Source organism: Oncorhynchus masou, chromosome 24 (assembly GCF_036934945.1).
Source record: "Oncorhynchus masou masou isolate Uvic2021 chromosome 24, UVic_Omas_1.1, whole genome shotgun sequence".
In the NCBI taxonomy this organism is placed as follows: domain Eukaryota; kingdom Metazoa; phylum Chordata; class Actinopteri; order Salmoniformes; family Salmonidae; genus Oncorhynchus; species Oncorhynchus masou.
Window position 1 is genome coordinate 53,852,163 of NC_088235.1, and position 20,750 is coordinate 53,872,912.

Genomic DNA, 20,750 nt, shown 5'->3' on the forward strand with positions numbered 1-20,750 from the left:
TACAAGCTCGTCAACTGGATTTTATGCATCACTCAGCTGAGGTGGAGATATAGAGTACCTTAATTAAAAGGAGACTGAGTGTAAGAGGTGGAGAATTGTCAGGCAGACGTTTGCCAGGGCCAAGAGGTAGGAAGTGAGAGGGGAAAGGTGAAATGAACATGTGTAAGTTTAAGGTCACTGTCACACCTGTGTTGGCCTTGCCCTGGGGATCTGGTTGTGCAGGCATGTTAGCGGTGCCGTCGGGGTAGACAGCAGGTTTGACCAGCAGCTCGTGTCTCACAGGGCCGCGAGGCATGGTGGACGATTGGATGTACGGTCCGACAGCCGCCACACGAGAAGGACCCTGATGCTGCTGCTGACTTCCCGTACAATCAGAGGGCAGCTAGAGGGAGAAAGAGAGATGGAGGGAGGGAGAGTGAGATAGTTAGACAGACAGTTCAGAGCAAGCCAAACACACAGATCCAGCTTGTCATCAGTGTGGAGGAACAACAGGGTCACTCACTGACAGACACCGTATGTAAAAGAGTGAAAAGTACAGCACAAAAACAGAAATAATACATTTTTTAAGCCATCTCCCTCAGCTTGGTAGTAGATTAAGCTGTTAGTCTATGTGCCACTATCCTAAATACACAAGTTATGGATGAAAATATGATAAAAGCTCATTTAAGGGAGCTAAACAGTGTTGAAAAATACTCCAACTACCCCACATAAATCCCGATCAAGTTGAACTCTGAAACATTTAGAAAAAAAAACACAGACCAAACTATCAGCTCTCTTTTACGTTCCAATATAACCAAAGTCTTTCTCTGAAAGTTTTTGGTTCAGAAAACAAACTTTAGCAGTTGTGTAAAATGAGGTCTTACGCAACGGAGCAGATTAAATAAGTCAAGTCCGTGCCCTTTAAAACAAGATCAAATCAACTGCACTCCGCTACTGGAAACAGAAATGCAGATAATCTTACGGCTGCTGCTGCTCTACCAAGTCATGCTGAAGAGATCAGTGTGTGTCTATGTCAGGTCCAGCTCTGCCATTAGTTACTGTACCTGGGGATGAGCGTCTTTTGAAGCCCTCTCCTTACCAGGGTAGCCATTCTTGAGAAAACAAAAACACAAAATGCAACAGCAGTTGAACACACTAGTAGTCAAACCCCATACAAGAACATAAGTCGCTATTGATCAGTTCCTCCCATATGTTCAGACAGAGCGAGGTGAGGTGATTCTAGGCTGACATCTTTCAGGCTAGCGTTTCGCAACCAATGTGTTTGAAACATGCCTTCCAGGTGATGTCAGACAGACCCTTGCTGTGTCGTTGGCCAGAGAGAAGGGTAAATCTAACAGCTCTTTGTGGCCGCCTGAAAAAGCCCTGCTCATTATAATTCGAGGCAGACTGTCACTAAATCCCCTCCTCAAAGAGTCCTGCTCTATTCAGCCTTCAGCTTCTCTGCTTTCATCTGTAATAACTACAGTACATATTACACTTTTACCTCTTCATCTCTCTCCCTTTCTTTACCTCAGCTCTTCCCTTCAACATAGGAGGACTTCAAAAGATGGTGGACTTCTTTAATAATGTATTACATTATTTCCTACTGGTTGTAACTGACAATTAACCTGTCAGTCTATGTCATTGTTTTTTGTTTGAATTGTTTATATGTGTTGGCTATGCGAGGCAAATGGTAAGACAAGCAGAACTATGTGGCTAAGAACTGTTGTAACAGGGATTATTATCGTAGCAACACACTTGTCGAGTGAAGGCAATCCCACACTGTGTTAGCTAGGTTTTTCATGTCTTCGGGTGTAGTTCGTAAAGGTTGAAGCGTGTATGTTAGGATTGTAACGTTATAATAATTAAGGATGAAGCGTACATTCATGCCAGGAATGAAAAGTGTTTTTGATTTTCTCCCTCCTGTAATAAGCAGCCAATGAAGTATTTTTCCTTTATTCATGTGTTTAATCTGATACTGTTATCTCCAGCCAAACGTTTTTTTTATGTATGTAAGCACTTCAGTCTTATATCAAGCAAATAAGTGACTCATAAGACAAGACAGTTGTAAGAGTGTGCGCTTAACTGTGTTTTCATTTATTTTATAGTTCTCATGGAAGGTGATAATTCTGACTAAAACTACAGAATAAAACCGGCAGTTAAAATCAAGGCACAGTTGTGCTCGTGGTTACTGGAGGGAGCTACAGTGAGAACTCAATGCTCTTCACAAGCAAGAGAGAAAGAAGAATTTCACACAGCTGTAAAACGTCTACAATATTCCCAATTCCTGGTAAGCCCTGTCATCTGCCAGATAAGAGTATTGCACCTACCTGCAACCTAAGAAGAAAATCTCCACATAAGGAAGTGTCGTGAAGCAGCATAAGATCAATGCTAACAGGAAGGTCAGACAAGCAAGTACAAGTCAATGTGTTTGAAGGTGGTCCTACCCTTGTGAACTGCTAATAAGAGGCTAAGTTTACAATTTGTAAGGGAGATAGTTGTGTATTTCATTAAGACTTGCTGGTATTATGCATCTGCTCTATCTATCTGAAGAATATATATATAGCTACAATACATTAAGGGTTAGAGTACACCTATTAATTATATTTTCACCTGTAAGTTAAGTGTAAGTGTTTGGTAAAGTGTTTGTTCAAGCTTTTGTTACAAGTGTTATAAGTGTTTATATCACGTAACGAGGTTTAAATTACAGTGAATTAGAGTATAAATTACATACTTATCCAAACCTTATCTAGAATGTCAGTAAGAGGTAGTTTCACTAAAGGTGACAGGGGATGGGATGGGTCAAGTTGAGCAGCCGCAGCAACACGTCGGGAACATCAAACCTTCATCACAACAAACAGAGCAGCAGGAAGAGACCCAGACCAGTGTGGAGTCATGGCTGCCAGCGAATGATGATACAGAGGCTGCTAATGAGACATCACAACAAGAGCCACGAAGAGGTGGGAGGGTCCGCAGGTTAACTGAAACGGGCAGAGAACTGGGTGACGAAATGCCAATCTTCTTCCAACCTCACAAATCAAGTACACTATTTTTGTAGAACACACGTAAGAGAGGTAATGACAGCACTGGACATTATCAAGACGCTTGAATCGGACTTCAACATGAGAGCCGCAGAAGAGGACCTCATATCTCAAGAGGATATCTGGTTCCTGACAAAAATGAAAGCAGGCATCAGATGCAAAGACAATGGACATTACGAGATGCCTCTGCCGGAAGAAAGACCCAACCTGCCGAACAATAAGACATGTGCAGTTCACCGTCTCAAGTGCCTTGAAAGGAGGATAAGGAGAGACAAGCAGTACTACAAGAACTAGACAACCTTCATGGAAGAGACCATAGCTTGTGGAGATGCTGAGAAGGTCTCAGAGGATGAAATTAACAAGCATCCAGCATGGTACATCCCGCACCATGGGGTTTATCACCCACAAAAGCCTTGGAAGATACGAGTCATCTTTGACTGCTCAGAGAAGTTTAGAGAAACGTCCTTGAATGACCATTTTCTTACTGGTCCAGAGTTGACAAACACATTGCTGGGTGTCCTTTGCCGTTTCCGTAAGGGTCCAGTCACAATCATGTGTGACATGGAGCGCATGTTCCACCAGTTTCATGTGAAAGCAGAAGACCAAGATTATCTGCATTCCCTTTGGTGGGAGAACGGAGATCTAGAGTCTCAAACCCTCAGTGTATCGTATGAAGGTCCACTTGTTCGGCGCAGCTTCATCTCCTGGTTGCGCCAACTACAGTCTCAAACATATTGCTGCCAAAGGACGAGGAAGCTTCAGTGCGGAGTCTATCCAGTTTATAGAAAGGAACTTTTATGTTGATGATGGGTTGATGAGCGTATCGTCTGTAGCTGAAGCGGCCCAGCTGGTGAAAGAAGCAAGGGAGCTTTGCAGCATTGGCATACTTTGGTTGCACAAGTTTATCTCCAACAGCAATGAATTAAAAGCTACAATTCCCAAAGAAGAACGTGCAGACGTTACTTCCGGCGCCGACTTCCGGCGTTAGTTCCGGCGCCGACAGAGATGGCCGCCTCGCTTCGCATTCCTAGGAAACTATGCAGTTTTTTGTTTTTTTTTACGTGTTATTTCTTACATTAGTACCCCAGGTCATCTTAGATTTCATTAAATACAGTTGAGAAGAACTACTGATAATAAGATCAGCGTCAACTCACCATCAGTACGACCAAGAATATGTTTTTCGCGACTCGGATCCTGTGTTCTGCCTTACAAACAGGACAACGGAATGGATCGCATGCAGCGACCCAAAAAAACGACTCTGAAAAAGAGGGAAACGAGGCAGTCTTCTGGTCAGACTCCGGAGACGGGCACACCGTGCACCACTCCCTAGCATTCTTCTTGCCAATGTCCAGTCTCTTGACAACAAGGTTGATGAAATCCGAGCAAGGGTAGCATTCCAGAGGGACATCATAGACTGTAACGTTCTGTGCTTCACGGAAACATGGCTCACTGGAGAGACGCTATCCGAAGCGGTGCAGACAACGGGTTTCTCCACGCATCGCGCCGACAGAAACAAACACCTTTCTGGTAAGAAGAGGGGTGGGGGCGTATGCCTTATGGCTAACGAGACATGGTGCGATGAAAGAAACATACAGGAACTCAAATCCTTCTGTTCACCTGATTTAGAATTCCTCACAATCAAATGTAGACCGCATTATCTACCAAGAGAATTCTCTTCGATTATAATCACAGCCGTATATATCCCCCCCAAGCAGACACATCGATGGCTCTGAACGAACTTTATTTAACTCTTTGCAAACTGGAAACCATTTATCCGGAGGCTGCATTCATTGTAGCTGGGGATTTTAACAAGGCTAATCTGAAAACAAGACTCCCTAAATTTTATCAGCATATCGATTGCGCAACCAGGGGTGGAAAAACCTTGGATCACTGTTACTCTAACTTCCGTGACGCATATAAGGCCCTGCCCCGCCCCCCTTACGGAAAAGCTGACCACGACTCCATTTTGCTGATCACTGCCTACAGACAAAAACTGAAACAAGAAGCTCCCACGCTGAGGTCTATCCAACGCTGGTCCGACCAAGCTGACTCCACACTCCAAGACTGCTTCCATCACGTGGACTGGGACATGTTTCGTATTGCGTCAGATAACAACATTGACGAATACGCTGATTCGGTGTGCGAGTTCATTAGAACGTGCGTTGAAGATGTCGTTCCCATAGCAACGATTAAAACAATCCCTAACCAGAAACCGTGGATTGATGGCAGCATTCGCGTGAAACTGAAAGCGCGAACCACTGCTTTTAATCAGGGCAAGGTGTCTGGTAACATGACCGAATACAAACAGTGCAGCTATTCCCTCCGCAAGGCTATCAAACAAGCTAAGCGTCAGTACAGAGACAAAGTAGAATCTCAATTCAACGGCTTAGACACAAGAGGCATGTGGCAGGGTCTACAGTCAATCACGGACTACAGGAAGAAATCCAGCTCAGTCACGGACCAGGATGTCTTGCTCCCAGGCAGACTAAATAACTTTTTTGCACACTTTGAGGACAATACAGTGCCACTGAAACGGCCTGCAACGGAAACATGCGGTCTCTCCTTCACTGCAGCCGAGGTGAGTAAAAAATTTAAACGTGTTAGCCCTCGCAAGGCTGCAGGCCCAGACGGCATCCCCAGCCGCGCCCTCAGAGCATGCGCAGACCAGCTGGCTGGTGTGTTTACGGACATATTCAATCAATCCCTATTCCAGTCTGCTGTTCCCACATGCTTCAAGAGGGCCACCATTGTTCCTGTTCCCAAGAAAGCTAAGGTAACTGAGCTAAACGACTACCACCCCGTAACACTCACTTCCGTCATCATGAAGTGCTTTGAGAGACTAGTCAAGGACCATATCACCTCCACCCTACCTGACACCCTAGACCCACTCCAATTTGCTTACCGCCCAAATAGGTCCACAGACGATGCAATCTCAACCACACTGCACACTGCCTAACCCATCTGGACAAGAGGAATACCTATGTGAGAATGCTGTTCATCGACTATAGCTCGGCATTCAACACCATAGTACCCTCCAAGCTCGTCATCAAGCTCGAGACCCTGGGTCTCGACCCCGCCCTGTGAAACTGGGTACTGGACTTCCTGACGGGCCGCCCCCCAGGTGGTGAGGGTAGGCAACAACATCTCCTCCCCGCTGATCCTCAACACTGGGGCCCCACAAGGGTGCGTTCTGAGCCCTCTCCTGTACTCCCTGTTCACCCACGACTGCATGGCCACGCACGCCTCCAACTCAATCATCAAGTTTGCGGACGACACAACAGTGGTAGGCTTGATTACCAACAACGACGAGACGGCCTACAGGGAGGAGGTGAGGGCCCTCGGAGTGTGGTGTCAGGAAAATAACCTCACACTCAATGTCAACAAAACTAAGGAGATGATTGTGGACTTCAGGAAACAGCAGAGGGAACACCCCCCTATCCACATCGATGGAACAGTAGTGGAGAGGGTAGCAAGTTTTAAGTTCCTCGGCATACAGATCACAGACAAACTGAATTGGTCCACTCACACAGACAGCATCGTGAAGAAGGCGCAGCAGCGCCTCTTCAACCTCAGGAGGCTGAAGAAATTCGGCTTGTCACCAAAAGCACACAAACTTCTACAGATGCACAATCGAGAGCATCCTGGCGGGCTGTATCACCGCCTGGTACGGCAACTGCTCCGCCCTCAACCGTAAGGCTCTCCAGAGGGTAGTGAGGTCTGCACAACGCATCACCGGGGTCAAACTACCTGCCCTCCAGGACACCTACACCACCCGATGTTACAGGAAGGCCATAAAGATCATCAAGGACATCAACCACCCGAGCCACTGCCTGTTCACCCCGCTATCATCCAGAAGGCGAGGTCAGTACAGGTGCATCAAAGCTGGGACCGAGAGACTGAAAAACAGCTTCTATCTCAAGGCCATCAGACTGTTAAACAGCCACCACTAACATTGAGTGGCTGCTGCCAACACACTGACACTGACTCAACTCCAGCCACTTTAATAATGGGAATTGATGGGAAATTATGTAAATATATCACTAGCCACTTTAAACAATGCTACCTTATATAATGTTACTTACCCTACATTATTAATCTCATATGCATACGTATATACTGTACTCTATATCATCGACTGCATCCTTATGTAATACATGTATCACTAGTCACTTTAACTATGCCACTTTGTATACATACTCATCTCATATGTATATACTGTACTCGATACCATCTACTGTATCTTGCCTATGCTGCTCTGTACCATCACTCATTCATATATCCATATGTACATATTCTTTATCCCCTTACACTGTGTATAAGACAGTAGTTTAGGAATTGTTAGTTAGATTACTTGTTGGTTATTACTGCATTGTCGGAACTAGAAGCACAAGCATTTCGCTACACTCGCATTAACATCTGCTAACCATGTGTATGTGACAATTAAATTTGATTTGATTTGATGTACAGAGGGTATCAAAGACCTGGATATGGCTCTGGGTGAACCACACAGGGAGAGAGCACTTGGTGAACTCTGGTGTGTCGCATCAGACAAGTTCCAGAGTGCTCATACCTCAGAACAAATCAGCACAGCAGGATAAGTTCATTGCTCCCTAGTTATGGGGAAGTGGAGAGTCACCCCTTCCAAGGTTATGACCATACCACGACTGGAACTTTCAGCAGCGGTGGTAGCTGTTCGAACAAGTGACATGCTCAAAAAGGAGCTAGAAAAACAAGGTCTACTTCTGGACAGACTCAAATGTATTTCTTGGCTCCATCAACAATGAAGCCAGAAGATTCCACATCTTTGTAGCTAACCATATTCAACGCATTAAGCAAAGCACAGATCCCGAACAATGGAGATATGTGACCTCTGAAGAGAATCCTGCAGATCACGCTTCCAGAGGTCTCACATCAGAGCAGCTCATGGCTTCCAACTGGTTCACAGGCAGACTTTCTTTGGCAGGAGAAACTTCCCAAAGGACAAATCAAGGTGGTAGAGATCTGACAATGACCCAGAACTGCAGAACCCCTTCACAGAAATCACAGGTGATTGGTGGGAGTGTACCTGACAATTAACCTGTCAGTCTATGTCATTGTTTTTTTGTTTGAATTGTTTACGTGTTCGCTATGCGAGGGAAATGGTAAGACAAGCAGAACTATGTGGCCAAGAACTGTTGTACCAGAGATTATTATGGTAGCCACACACTTGTTGAGTGAAGGCAATCTCACGCTGGGTTAGCTAGGTTTTTCATGTCTTCGGGTGTAGTTCGTAAAGGTTGAAGCATGTATGTTAGGATGGTAACGTTATAATAATTAAGGATGAAGTGTGAATTCATGCCAGGAATAAGAGGTCTGTGTTTTTGATTTCCTCCCTTACGTAATAAGCATCCAATGAAGTATTTTTCTTTTTTTCATGTGTTTAATCTGATACTGTTATCTCCAGCTAAACATTTTTTTATGTATGTAAGCACTTCAGAGTTAAATCAAGCTAATTAGTGACTCATAAGACAAGACAGTTGTAAGAGTGTGCTTAACTGTATTTTCATTTATTTTATAGTTCTCACGGAAGGTGAGGATTAATTCCACTACGGTATGTTGTTGAATTATTAATTCTGTGAGTTTTAGCACTGCAGATTGGAGGGTGGTCTCATGGCATAGAATGTGTTTTGCTTAGTATACACTTTCATCCAAAGCAGTTTACAAAAGCAGACTATTTGTGACTCGTTTCAGGAAACTAGGCATATGTCGTACGTCACTGTTACTGTAATTTAATTATGCCAATGTGCTTTCATTAATTGAAAACCCTTAATCTATTTTATGAGAATTTGTAAGATTCTTTGCATAAAATAGACACAGACCAGTCTTTCAATAATAGGTAACCGAATTTATTCTCGGAGCGCGCTGACATTTAACCACGAGCAACAGTTTACATACAGATCATGACGTCATTTCATTGCTTTAACAGAATCCCCTCCTCTCGACCGGGACAAAGTGAGGTGAAAAGTTCATTCTAACTTACTAACACACTCCCAGGTAACTTTTGACCCCTCAACATTATCGATCACCACTGAGCTGACAGTTCTAATTAACAGAAAACCTAGGAATGCACTCACTGCCTTAGCTAAAAACCCCAGAGCTAAGTTTCTGTAGGTTCAACGCTAGGTTAATGACCTAATGTGTTTACACAGTCCCCAACCCATTAGTTTCTTCCTAGTTGGAATGGTGTTCATTAACTTTAATTACTCCTTGTCCGTGTCTCACAATCCCTTCTTATGAACTCCTATTGTTAATCAGATATAGTAAAACAGAGTATAAGTTTTACTTAGTTACAGTTCCATTTAAAATGATTTGTTCAGTCATTTAATCATAATTTTACCAACAGTCACTATTTCACAGGAGTGGCATTTGAACGTGAACATTTATTTTTGTTCAGAATGCGGTTTTTTTGGCAGAAATGCCGTAATAACAAACTTTTATTCCATCCATAAATATGAAAACAATTATTAAATTACGAGCCTAGTTGGTTTAGCCACGGATAAATACAGGAATCTTCCTGCTAGCCATGATTGGCTGAGATAATAAATGGGCTGGACATGTCGAGAGATGAGTTTGGATTGGTCTGCCATGTAGCATGCTTCTGTCTATAACATGAGTGTTGACAGTCTTTTCTACCTCGCTGTTTTGAAATATATAAAGGTTAACTTTTGTTGTTCTCAATGGTTTTCTACTTTCCTCAAAAACATTGATGCTCTGAATTTCCAACAGATCAGTTGGAAAAAGTGATGGGCTACTTTCTGCACACACCACGGTCAATGTGAACCGGAGTGACTTGACAACGCTGGTCAAACAATATGTAGCTACAATTAAAATGGAGTTAAATGGTTCCAGTCTGCCGTGAAACATTCATCCATGAAAACGGGTAAGAGTCTAGCTATATTTTCAGATATGTTTATAATTTTGTCAGAAAGTTGTTTTTAATTGCAAGTTAAGGCATACTGTTAGTTAGCGAGGAAACGTTAGCTTGCTGGCTCACTAGCTAACATTACTTGTATGATATGTGCAGTGATATTTTTAAAATCAGAAACCCATTTGCATTGCTAGTAATAGCCTAATGTTAGCTAGCTAACATTGAACCTACTTTGTTAGCTTTAGCTGCCTGCAAATTCATACTACATCTATGACAATGTTTGTATTGGTAGTAGTATGAGTTGGGATTATGCAGGTTCGTTGATTAGCTAGCTACCTAGATAGCTACATGTCTAAACAAAAAGACTCCACTTCAAATGGATTATTACATGACCCATTAAATTAGCCAGGTGTGTCTGGGGTTGATTGCGGCCATCTACTGGATTTCATGAACATGGGTGCATGTCTAGACAAGTGTAACCCATCCATTTAGCTAGATGTGTATGGGGGGTGGTTATAGCATTTCCTTCAGATGACCCATCAATTTAGTGTGTTGGGTAAGCGTCATCTATTTATAATAAAATATATATAAAATATTTTTATCTGGACACTTCTGTTTTTGATATTGCTACTATGCAACTAAACACTTCACTGTACCGCTGACACCTGTATCCTGTGCATGTGTCAAATTAACATAGATTTAATTTGATTACCACATGGCCTCACATGTGAATCCTTAAAGAGTTGGGTGGGGCTTAAGAGGGTGTGAACGATACTGAATGGTTTTAGACAAAGAGATCTCCAGTAGGTGTACCAAAACATTCAAGGGACATTTTCTCAAAAGTAGAGTTACAAGTTTATCAACTTTAAACCAGAATTACTTTCCCATTGTTCCTCAACTGCAGTGTACGATATACCATGCTCTAGCTGAGTCTATTTTATCTAATGTAAAAAAACATAAGACCGAATCAAGGCAGTCGGTCAAATTTGCACATATAAAGCTTAATATATACTTAATGACATTCTCTATGCAAATACCATATGAACCAGGGAATATTGTGATCTGTATCATGCACACTTTTAAGGAAACATTTTCAACTTCATCATCTCCAGCACCATACCAAAATGTGAAAATGATGTGTTTTTATGTTAAGTAAAAAAAAATGTTTTTAAAGAAGTTAAGTGTTTCTGATGACACCATCTGTGTGTCACTGCATCCTGTGATGTAACCAACTATGAGTAGGCAAAGGTTAGTAGTAGTTGGTTAAAATCACATAATAAAACACCAGATGGTTTTCCGATGACATTATCTAAAAACACTGTGTGTATCTTTATGGACTACAACACATAGAATCCTGGCATTTTCACATAATATTATGTTGATGTTTGGGTGGTGCAGGAGATTAACATTTGGGAAATGTCCCTTTAAATTATAAAACTTGAATTAGTAGGCATAACATTACTCAACTGGACAGATAAAGTGCCTTCAGAAAGTATTCACACCCATTTACTTTTTCCACATTTTGTCGTGTTACAACCTGAATTGAAAATGGATTCAATTTAGATTTTCTTTGTCACTGGCCTACACACACACACACACACACACACACACACACACACACACACACACACACACACACACACACACACACACACACACACACACACACACACACACACACACACACACACACACACACACACACACACACACACACACACACACACACACACACACACACACACACACACACACACACACACACACACACACCACTCAATAATGTGGAATTGTGTTTTATGACATTTTTACAACTAAATTAAAAATGAAAAGCTGAAATGTCAACCCTTTGTTAAGGCAAGCCTAAATATGTTCAGGGGTAAAAATGTGCTTAACAAGTCACATAAGTTGTCTGTGCAATAATAGTGTTTAACATAATTGTTGAATGACTACCTTATCTCTGTACCCCACACATACAATTATCTGTAAGGTCCCTCAGTCATGCAATGAATTTCAAACACAAATTCAACCACAAAATACCAGGGAGGGTACCTACAGTATTGGTTGATGGATAAAAAAAAACGGATATTGAATATCCCTTTGAGCAAAGTGAAGTTATTAATTACATGTTATGGGTATGCTTGTAATTGTTAAGGACTGGAGAATGTTTCAGGATTTTTTTTAAGAATGGAGTTAAGCACAGGCAAAATCCTAGAGGAAACCTGGTTCAGTCTGCTCACCATCTGACACTGGCAGATTAATTCACCTTTCAGCAGGACAATAACCTAAAACAAAAGGTCAAATCTACACTAGAGTTGTTTACCAAAAATACAGAATGTTCATGAGTGGCCGAGTTACAGTTTTGACTTAAATCTACAAGAAAACCTAAGACTTGAAAATGGTGGTCAAGCAATGATCAACAACTAATGGCAGAGCTTGAATCATTTTCAAAGGAATAAATGGGCAAATGTTGCACCTTCCAGGTGTGGAAAGCTCCTTAAGACTTACCCAGAAAGACTCACAGCTGTAATCGCTGCAAAAGGTGCTTCAACAAAGTTTTGACTCAGGGGTGTGAATACTTATGTAAAGTAGATATTTCTATATTTCATTTTCAATACATTTGCCAACATTTTGAAAAACATTTGTTCAGTTTGTAGTTATGGGGTATTGTGTGTAGATGGGTATAAAAAATAATAATAATATATATATATATATATATATTTAATTAATTTTGAATTCAGGTTCTAACAACAAAATGTGGATAAGTCAAGGGGTATGAACACTTTCTGAAGGCACTGTAAATCTAGACTCCCAACATTAAGTTAGTTTGATTGAGATACAACATGATAGAGTTATCAAGGAGGAAAGTAAAGGGTGTTGGCTATTCATTTGACAGTGGTTTTGTTTCTCTATTAAAATACCATTGATCGAGGATATATTTTGTAAATTGCCCACCACATGAAACATGTAAAATCATAATAAATCATGCCTGGGATTTACTAACACAATTTAAGAATTTGAGTGCCTGAGCAAATCATCCACAACCACTCTGAGTTTCTATTTGACAAACACTCCTCGCTCTTACACGTTGTTCTAGTACACTAATAGCTACAGCAAATCTCCTATGTCCAGACAATTTCCTCACAAAATCTTTCAAAGACAGATTAAAAAGTTCCATGTTTACATAGATTAAAAAGTGCAGTGGAAACCGCAGGAGTCAAAAACAATTCAGAGGAAGAGGGGCAGAGAGATACCAGGCAGTGATACCATCTCCTCTGGCATTCCTGTCTGTCTGCCTGCCTAAGCTCTAGTCTCCTCCCCTCTCCTGGAGTTGTTTTTGTCAAGTTGGGCTGAAGAGATGGAATGTTGAGTGTAAACTGAGATAGAAAAATCAAACCCGTGACAAGGATCAAAACAATGATTCATTCCATGCCATTCATGTCCTTCAATCCTGATCTTTGGGAGCCACCGGGGTGCAGGCACTTGCTCCAGCCAAGCACTAAAATACCTTGATCAGGTGTTAGTACTGGGCTGGGAAAAGCATCTTCCCACTATGTGGGTCCCAGGGACGAGGGTTGAAGAATGCTGAATAGAGAGAGATTGAAAAAGTGGACTGTGGAAAGAGATATCTGAGTGTATTTCAGTCCTGTGGGTCAGTGATTTGTTTGTCAGTGCAGAAAGGCAACAAGAGACAGGTTTGAGGCGTCTTACTTTTTTGATAGAGGCCGGCTCTGAGGGCCAGGGCATCTGGGGCTTTCAGAGGTAAACAAAATACAGTTGTGTTTATACTCTGCAGCCCCAAGGGGGCGCTCAGGTTATCAATTTTGATAGGGTGTGCTTCACTATAAACATTTCCATTTCATTCACAAAGTCTTGAGATGTCAAAGTAGTTGTTCTGCACTCATCTGTGCGCAAGTGTGTGTGCGAGTGCACATGTGTTTGTGCGTGTACAGTATGTGTGCATGCACACTGTGTGTGTTTGTGTGTGTGTGTACACTCACAGGCAGGTTCTCTTTCTGCTGCAGAGCGGCCTTCTTCTTCCAGAGACGGTCTCGGAGCTCACTGACTCTTTTGTCCATAGACGCCACCTCCAGGTTGCGCTTGTTCAGACTCTCTCTCTGATGCTGCAGCTTTGAGTTCTGCTCCTGGTTCAGCTTGTTACGCAGCTAGAGGGGACAAGAGATGACATGTCAGAGAGCTGAACTAGGATGGGAGGACAGGGTAGAGGACATACAGTGCGCCATCAGAAGTATTCATACACCTTGACTTATTCCACATTTTGTTGTGTTACATTCTGAATTAAAAAATTGCTAAAATGTATTTTGTTTCTCACCCATCTACATCCAATACCACATAATGACAAAGTGAAAACATGTTTTTATAAATGTTAGCAAATGTACTGAAAATTAAATACAGAAATATATGATTTACATAAGTATTCAGACCACTGAGTCAATAAATGTTAGAATCCCCTTTAGCAGCGATGACAGCTGTGAGTCTTTCTGGGTAAGTCTCTAAGAGCTTTGCACACCTGGACTGTACAATACAATTGCACATTATTCTTTAAAAAAATCTTCAAGCTCTGTCAAGTTGGTTGCTGATCATTGCCAGACAGCAATTTTCAAGTCTTGCCATAGATTTTCAAGCCGTTTTAAGTCAAAACTGTAACTAGTCCACTCAGGAACATTCAATGTCTTGGTAAGCAACTCCAGTGTATATTTGGGCTTGTGATTTAGGCTTTCCTTCTGAAAGGTGAATGTGTTTCCCAGTGTTTGTTGGAAGGTAGACTGAACTAGGTTTTTAGGAAGGACGCCTGTATGTTTGTAGTGACTGAGTGTATTGATACAGCATCCAAAGTGTAATTAATAACTTCACCATGCTCAAATGGATATTCAATGTCTGCTTTCTTTTGTTTTGTTTTACCCATTTACCAATAGGTGCTCTTCTCTGCGAGGCATTGGAAACCTCCCTGGTCTGTGTTTGAAATGCACTGCTTGAATGAGGAACCTTACAGATAATTGTATATGTGGAGTATAGAGATGAGGTAGTCATTCAAATATCATGTTAAACACTCTTATTGCACAAAGAGTGAGTCCATGCAACTTATGTGATTTGTTAAGCAAATGATTACTCTTAAACTTATTTAGGCTGGCCATAACAAAAGGGTTGAATACTTATTAACTCAAGACATTTCAGCTCATTTTTAATTCATTTGTAAACATTTCGAAAAACATTATTCCACTTTGACATCATGGGGTACTGTGTGTAGGCCAGTGACAAAAAAAAAAAAGAATAATCGCAATTGAATTTTAAATTTAGGCTGTAAAATAGCAAAATGTTCGAAAAAGTCAAGGGGTGTGAATACTTTCTGAAGGCACTGTATGAGGCTATGAACCAGTGGTTCTGATGGCTCAGTTGATTAGTTAGGGCATGGTAGTAGAGATAGTTAAGTGTTTGAGTCCCACACAAGCCACATTCAAAATGTACGTGATTTGAAATCAGACCTGGGCTAAATAGCCTGCATATGTAAAACCCTTTCTAACAACTGAGGTCCTGGGATTTAGTTCAAGTACAATGGAATTTTCAATTGTCCCACATCTGCAAACTCCAATCATACACACCTGTAGCTCCTTGTAGAGGAGGTCCAGTTCAGCCACAGAGCTCTGGTTGTCGTGGAAGGAGTCCATCTTGCCGTTCTTGAGCATCTCCAGCTGTCTGCTGAGCTCCTCCACCTTGGACACAGCCACCACCAGCTCCTTCTGCTTCTGTTGGAACAGATTGTTCATCTGCTCTATCTCCTCCACTAAAGACGAGAGAGAGGAGGTTAGAACCAATCGATCAGTCAGTCATCCTACACAAATCCACCAATCAATTCACCGCTCAATCAATCTAAACAACAACCAATCCCTTGCCCATTCATAGCAGCACTGTGCTCACCTAGCTTGCCGTTGCTGAGGCGTTTTTGCTCCACCTGGCCCTTGAGGGCCCGGACCTTCTTCAGCCTGGTCTCCTGGTTCTCCACATTCTCCTTGAGACGCTGCAACCTCTCCTGCTCGGACGCTTGCTGCTGCTGCCTCATGTAGCGAAGACGCTGCTCCTAAAAACAGGAGGAGTAGAGAGGAGAGATTGCGTTATTACAGTGTTTTTGCTGCCTCTGCTGTGGCTTCAGGTAGCAGACACTGCTCCTGTGGAGGGGAGAGTAAGAGAAAAGAAATAGGATGGTTACAGAGGCCTGTTGTTTTATAAACCATAGCAGCTGCTCTTACACCTTACCCGATCAAAGTAATTTTTTTACTTCATAATTTAATTGACAGCCTACTATATAATTTTACATGTATGTACATTTTGGTGTATCTATGACCTGTTTTCAATTATATTAAATGCTGCTTTTATGGCATGCTATCCTGCCAAACATACAGTACCTGTCATTTGGATATAATTGAACATTTGAATATCACTACAGTCAAAGTTTAACAATGAACTACTCATTGTGCCATAAAAGTGACATGTATTTCCAGAGAAAGGTTATACTTTAAAACAGTAGTCTATTTTCCAGCAAGGCATGTTAACTTGGCCGCTCTCCTGGTTGATCAAATCAAATCTATATTTATTCTTACAGCACATTTCAGACATGTAATGCAGTAAGGCATGAATGGGATGCAGAAAATAGTAAAAATAAAGAAAAAACCCTTGAATGAGTAGGTGTGTCCGAACTTATGACTGGTACTGTACATGCCAACTTGCGCGCTCAGAATAGCATAACGGACCTGCAACTTTGACTTTCTCCACTTCCACTCTGCCTTTCTGCAATTTCTTAAATTGATTAGTTTCCTCACTCATCCAAGGGGCTCTATGCTTGGATGTGGCCTTTTTCAACTTTACTGGAGCTATGGCATCAATGGTTGCCCTTAATTTGATATTAAAGTGATCAATTAAATCATCACAAGAGGAAGGTGGAGTATTGTTCATACACTAAAAATCTGCAGCAACTTCAGAGGTAAAATAGCGTTTCTTAATTAATAATGCATTCAGTATTATCCTGTGCTATGGACATCAAGGTAGTAAAAAAATACACAATGGTGATCAGGTAAAGCAACAAACAAAAGAGGACATGTCAAAAGAAAGCCCATTGGTAATAACCAGGCCTTGTTTATGGGTGGGCACAGTAACATGTTGGATAAAGTCCATAGAGCTCAAAAGATTCATATGTTCAATGGCCTTGGAGTCAGTCTCTTTGTCAACATGAATATTAAAATCACTCAAGACAATGACTTTGGCATAGTTCTTAAGGACAATAGACAATAGTTCAGATACCTCAGTAAATAAAGTGGGTTAGTGCCTTGGCAGCCTATACAGGGTGATGGCCAGTACTGGTGGCTGACATTTAAACAGTAAAACATGATGCTTAAAACAAACTAAATGTCCTTACAGCAGAGAGCATTAGTAAAAATAGAGGCTGGCCCCACACCCTTTTCTGTTAGAATATGAAAAGCTGTAGTCCGGGGGGTAAGATTCAATAAGAGCAGCACAACAGTCTGATGACAGCCATGTTTCAGTGAGACACATGCAATCAACTTTGCACTCAGTAATGGAGGTCATTCACAAGAAAAGGTTTTAGTTGTGATTGCTCTAACATTTAAAAGTGGCATATTCAATGAGTGTGGGCCACTCTGCCTCGAGGGAACCAATGGAATAACAACCAAATTATTAATGTGACAACCACGTTTTCTGACAGTCTCCAATCTATCAAAATGGTAGGAGATGACAGTTTTTATAAACTCACTCGGACCACCAAGCCATAAGACTGCTAAATAGTAAAATAATTGTTACCCAAACTATCTGCACTGACCCAACGCACCCTCACTAGACTAATGTATATGCTGTATACACACAATGCACGCACGCACACACACACACAACGCTCCATTCTTGTGCATTTTGTTTTATTCCTTGTCTTACTATTTTATTAAATGTTTTCTTTGTATTATTATTTTTTTACTCTGCATTGTTGGGAAGGAATCATAATCAAGCATTTCACTGTAAAGTCTACACCAGTTGTATTTGGTGACATAACATGTTTTGATTTTCCTGTTTGTTACCTTCTCAATCACTCCACCTGCTCAAGGCCATCCCATGAACCAGATGCTTCATCAAAAGGGTTATCTTGCAATCTCTTCCTATTCCTTAAAAAAAAAATTCTCCCCGATGACTCCCCTTCTCAACTTTTCTCTATCACTTTGTCCTCGTCTTTAATAGTCCCCTCCCTCTGTCTCACCCCATCTCTGTTTTGCAATCTCTCCATTTATTTCCAGCACTTTACCCACCCTCTTTCACTTTCTCTTGCTCTCAGCATCTCCCTCTCAACTGACCCCACTTGCTCTCGCTTGCTTTCCTTCTTCATCCGTGTCTCATTAGCCCCTTCCCACCCCCCTCTCTTTCTTTCTACCCTCCCTCCCTTGTTACCTTGGAGGCGAGGAGTTGTTGCTGTGCATCTATCTGCTGCTGCTGTCTGGCAGCCATTTCCTGCAGCTCAGCCAGAGTCATGTCCATCCGTGGGGCCGACACCTGCACAACAGACAGAGAGTCAGTTACACACGCCAACGCACACGCACACACACACCAGAGTGGGTAAAGTAAGACAAACACTGAATAGTCTACGTACAAACACCCCCCTCTCTCTCACTCCAAACCAAGAGAAATATGTGTTTTGCATCTGTCAGGACAGGCCTGAAGCCAAGTAGAACAAATACAGTCTCTGCATGTGGGTAAATAGCACAAGCTCAAATATAGGGATTTCTTTTTTGCGCGATTGGTGACACAGGAGTAACCAAACCTGTTTTTCCCGCTCCTTGTCTTTGGAAGCTATAGCTGTTACAAGTTCAAAAGTCTGAAACTAACACCAGCATACCAAGAGCAGGGAGAGGAAATGGTCAAACATAGCCCAGTCCAACCAATCATGGGATAGGAAATGTACATGTACACTCTGCAATTAGCAACTGTATACTGCACACAGTGAGTGACTGAATGAAAAACTGTTTTAAAAAGGTCTCCAAGTGTTTGTCTAAAGTCAATGGTTTCTGAACTCACCCCGTTCTCCATCCGTCTATCCGAGGGGCTCTTCACTCCATTCCTCTTTGAGTCTGATCCTCGGGAGCCACCTGAAACACACCAAAACCTCAGTCAAAGACACTCGGAGAGAAGAGTAAAGTAGCAGGCGTTTTTTGGGGGACTGGAAACATTAAAAAGCCACCAAGTCTGCTTAGGAAACTATGAGAAACTCTCGCAAAGTGTTCGTTGGAATTACAGCTGATATGAGTGACTGAAAAAGCGACTGCTCGCTCAGATACCATACATTGACACACGTTCTGCAAAAGGTTCCTTCAGCTGGAGAGTAGGGTTCACAAGGAGGTTACACAAATACAGACTGGCCAGCATTAGCAACGAGCTAAACCACTCAGCCAGCACAAAGAGATCAGTGTCGCCAGAGACAGGTCATAATCTCCAAATTTACTACAGCACTCTGGGTTTCTGAGGAGCTGCTCATGGAGTCAGAATGTGTGTAGGTGCACATGCGTAGCGTATTTGTGTGGTTGGGGAGGTTTTAGGGAGCCAATGAACCTGATCTAATCCCTTGAGCACCGGCCCAAGATAAAGCCTTTACTAAGTAACTTAAATAAAAGTTTTGGACAACCTCTGTTACAATTATGGGCTATGCCTGGGGACTACTCTTGTGCAAAATAATACTCTAAAACTAACTCTGGACAACAACAAAAAATAGCCTACAAGTTAATGATATCACATTGGCAAATTAACTTAATAGGCTACTTAGTTAACTTTATGGAGCAAATAGCCATCTCTTTTGGTAGCTAGCTAAGCTCATTTTATGAGAAAGAAGAAAGGAGATGGGAAAAAAAAGACTGAGCCCTCTCTATAGGAGAAAACAAAATGCTTAGTTAGCGGATTGTATCACAAGGCTAACCATCTCTATCGGAAAGAACGCAATGTGAGCCAACTATGAAGACATGGCCTAAGTACAAACAAGCTACCAGTGTGGGGGGAAAAAAAGAACAGGTTAAAATGTCAAGAAAGGAAAACAGCCATCTAATTCCAGAGCCAGATCCAAGCTGTGAGGGGTCAAGGGCTTAGTAGTTACACAACGAGGGGCTGAGAGGATCCCCACCACCAGAGGACAAACTCATTTATAGAGATGTGATTTGAACACCCCTTCACAATGACAGCCCTGGAGCATTAGGTCACTGAGGGCTTGTTTGGAATCTGAAGGCATATGTGGATCAAGGGGGTCTTAGGCTTCTGTTGTACAATCCATGTCTTGTGGGGATGGAGGGCCATCCGAGTTTCTACTTTCTAACATCTAACAACTCACGTAATTGATAACAGGGCTGTGTCTTTACACTGTCTCGTGTGTTTATGAACATGTGTATATACAGTACAAGTCAAAAGTGTGGACACATTCAAGGGTTTCTTTATTTTTACTATTTTATACATTGTAGAATAATAGTGAAAACATTAAAACAACACATATAGTAACAAAAGAAAAAGTGTTCAACAAATATATTTTACATTCTTCAAAGTAGCCACCCTTTGCCTTGATGACAGTTTTGCACACTCTTGGCATTCTCTCAACCAGCTTTACCTGAAATGCTTTTCCAACAGTCTTGAAGGAGTTATATGCTGAGCACTTGGCTGATTTTCTTTCACTCTGCGCTCTAACTCATCCCAAACCATCTCAATTGAGTTGAGGTCGGGTGATTGTGGAGGCCAGGTCATCTGATGCAGCACTCCATCACTCTCCTCCTTGGTTA

General features: G+C 41.9%; 1 protein-coding gene across 3 annotated transcripts in view; it reads right to left on the minus strand.

The window, feature by feature from the left end:
• Positions 1-20,750, minus strand: part of LOC135512329 (apoptosis-stimulating of p53 protein 2-like) — a 60,209-nt gene that overhangs the window by 17,257 nt on the left and 22,202 nt on the right. The window contains exons 4-11 of one of the 3 annotated variants that reach the window (XM_064934250.1): positions 19,015-19,085; positions 18,391-18,492; positions 15,865-16,024; positions 15,549-15,730; positions 13,929-14,093; positions 13,639-13,680; positions 1,044-1,091; positions 187-382 (exon numbers count right to left, since the gene is read on the minus strand). In XM_064934250.1, coding sequence (XP_064790322.1) covers positions 187-382; positions 1,044-1,091; positions 13,639-13,680; positions 13,929-14,093; positions 15,549-15,730; positions 15,865-16,024; positions 18,391-18,492; positions 19,015-19,085 — 966 coding nt within the window. The remainder of the gene's footprint in view (positions 1-186; positions 383-1,043; positions 1,092-13,638; positions 13,681-13,928; positions 14,094-15,548; positions 15,731-15,864; positions 16,025-18,390; positions 18,493-19,014; positions 19,086-20,750) is intronic. The other 2 variants (XM_064934251.1, XM_064934253.1) reach the window with 2 other exon arrangements.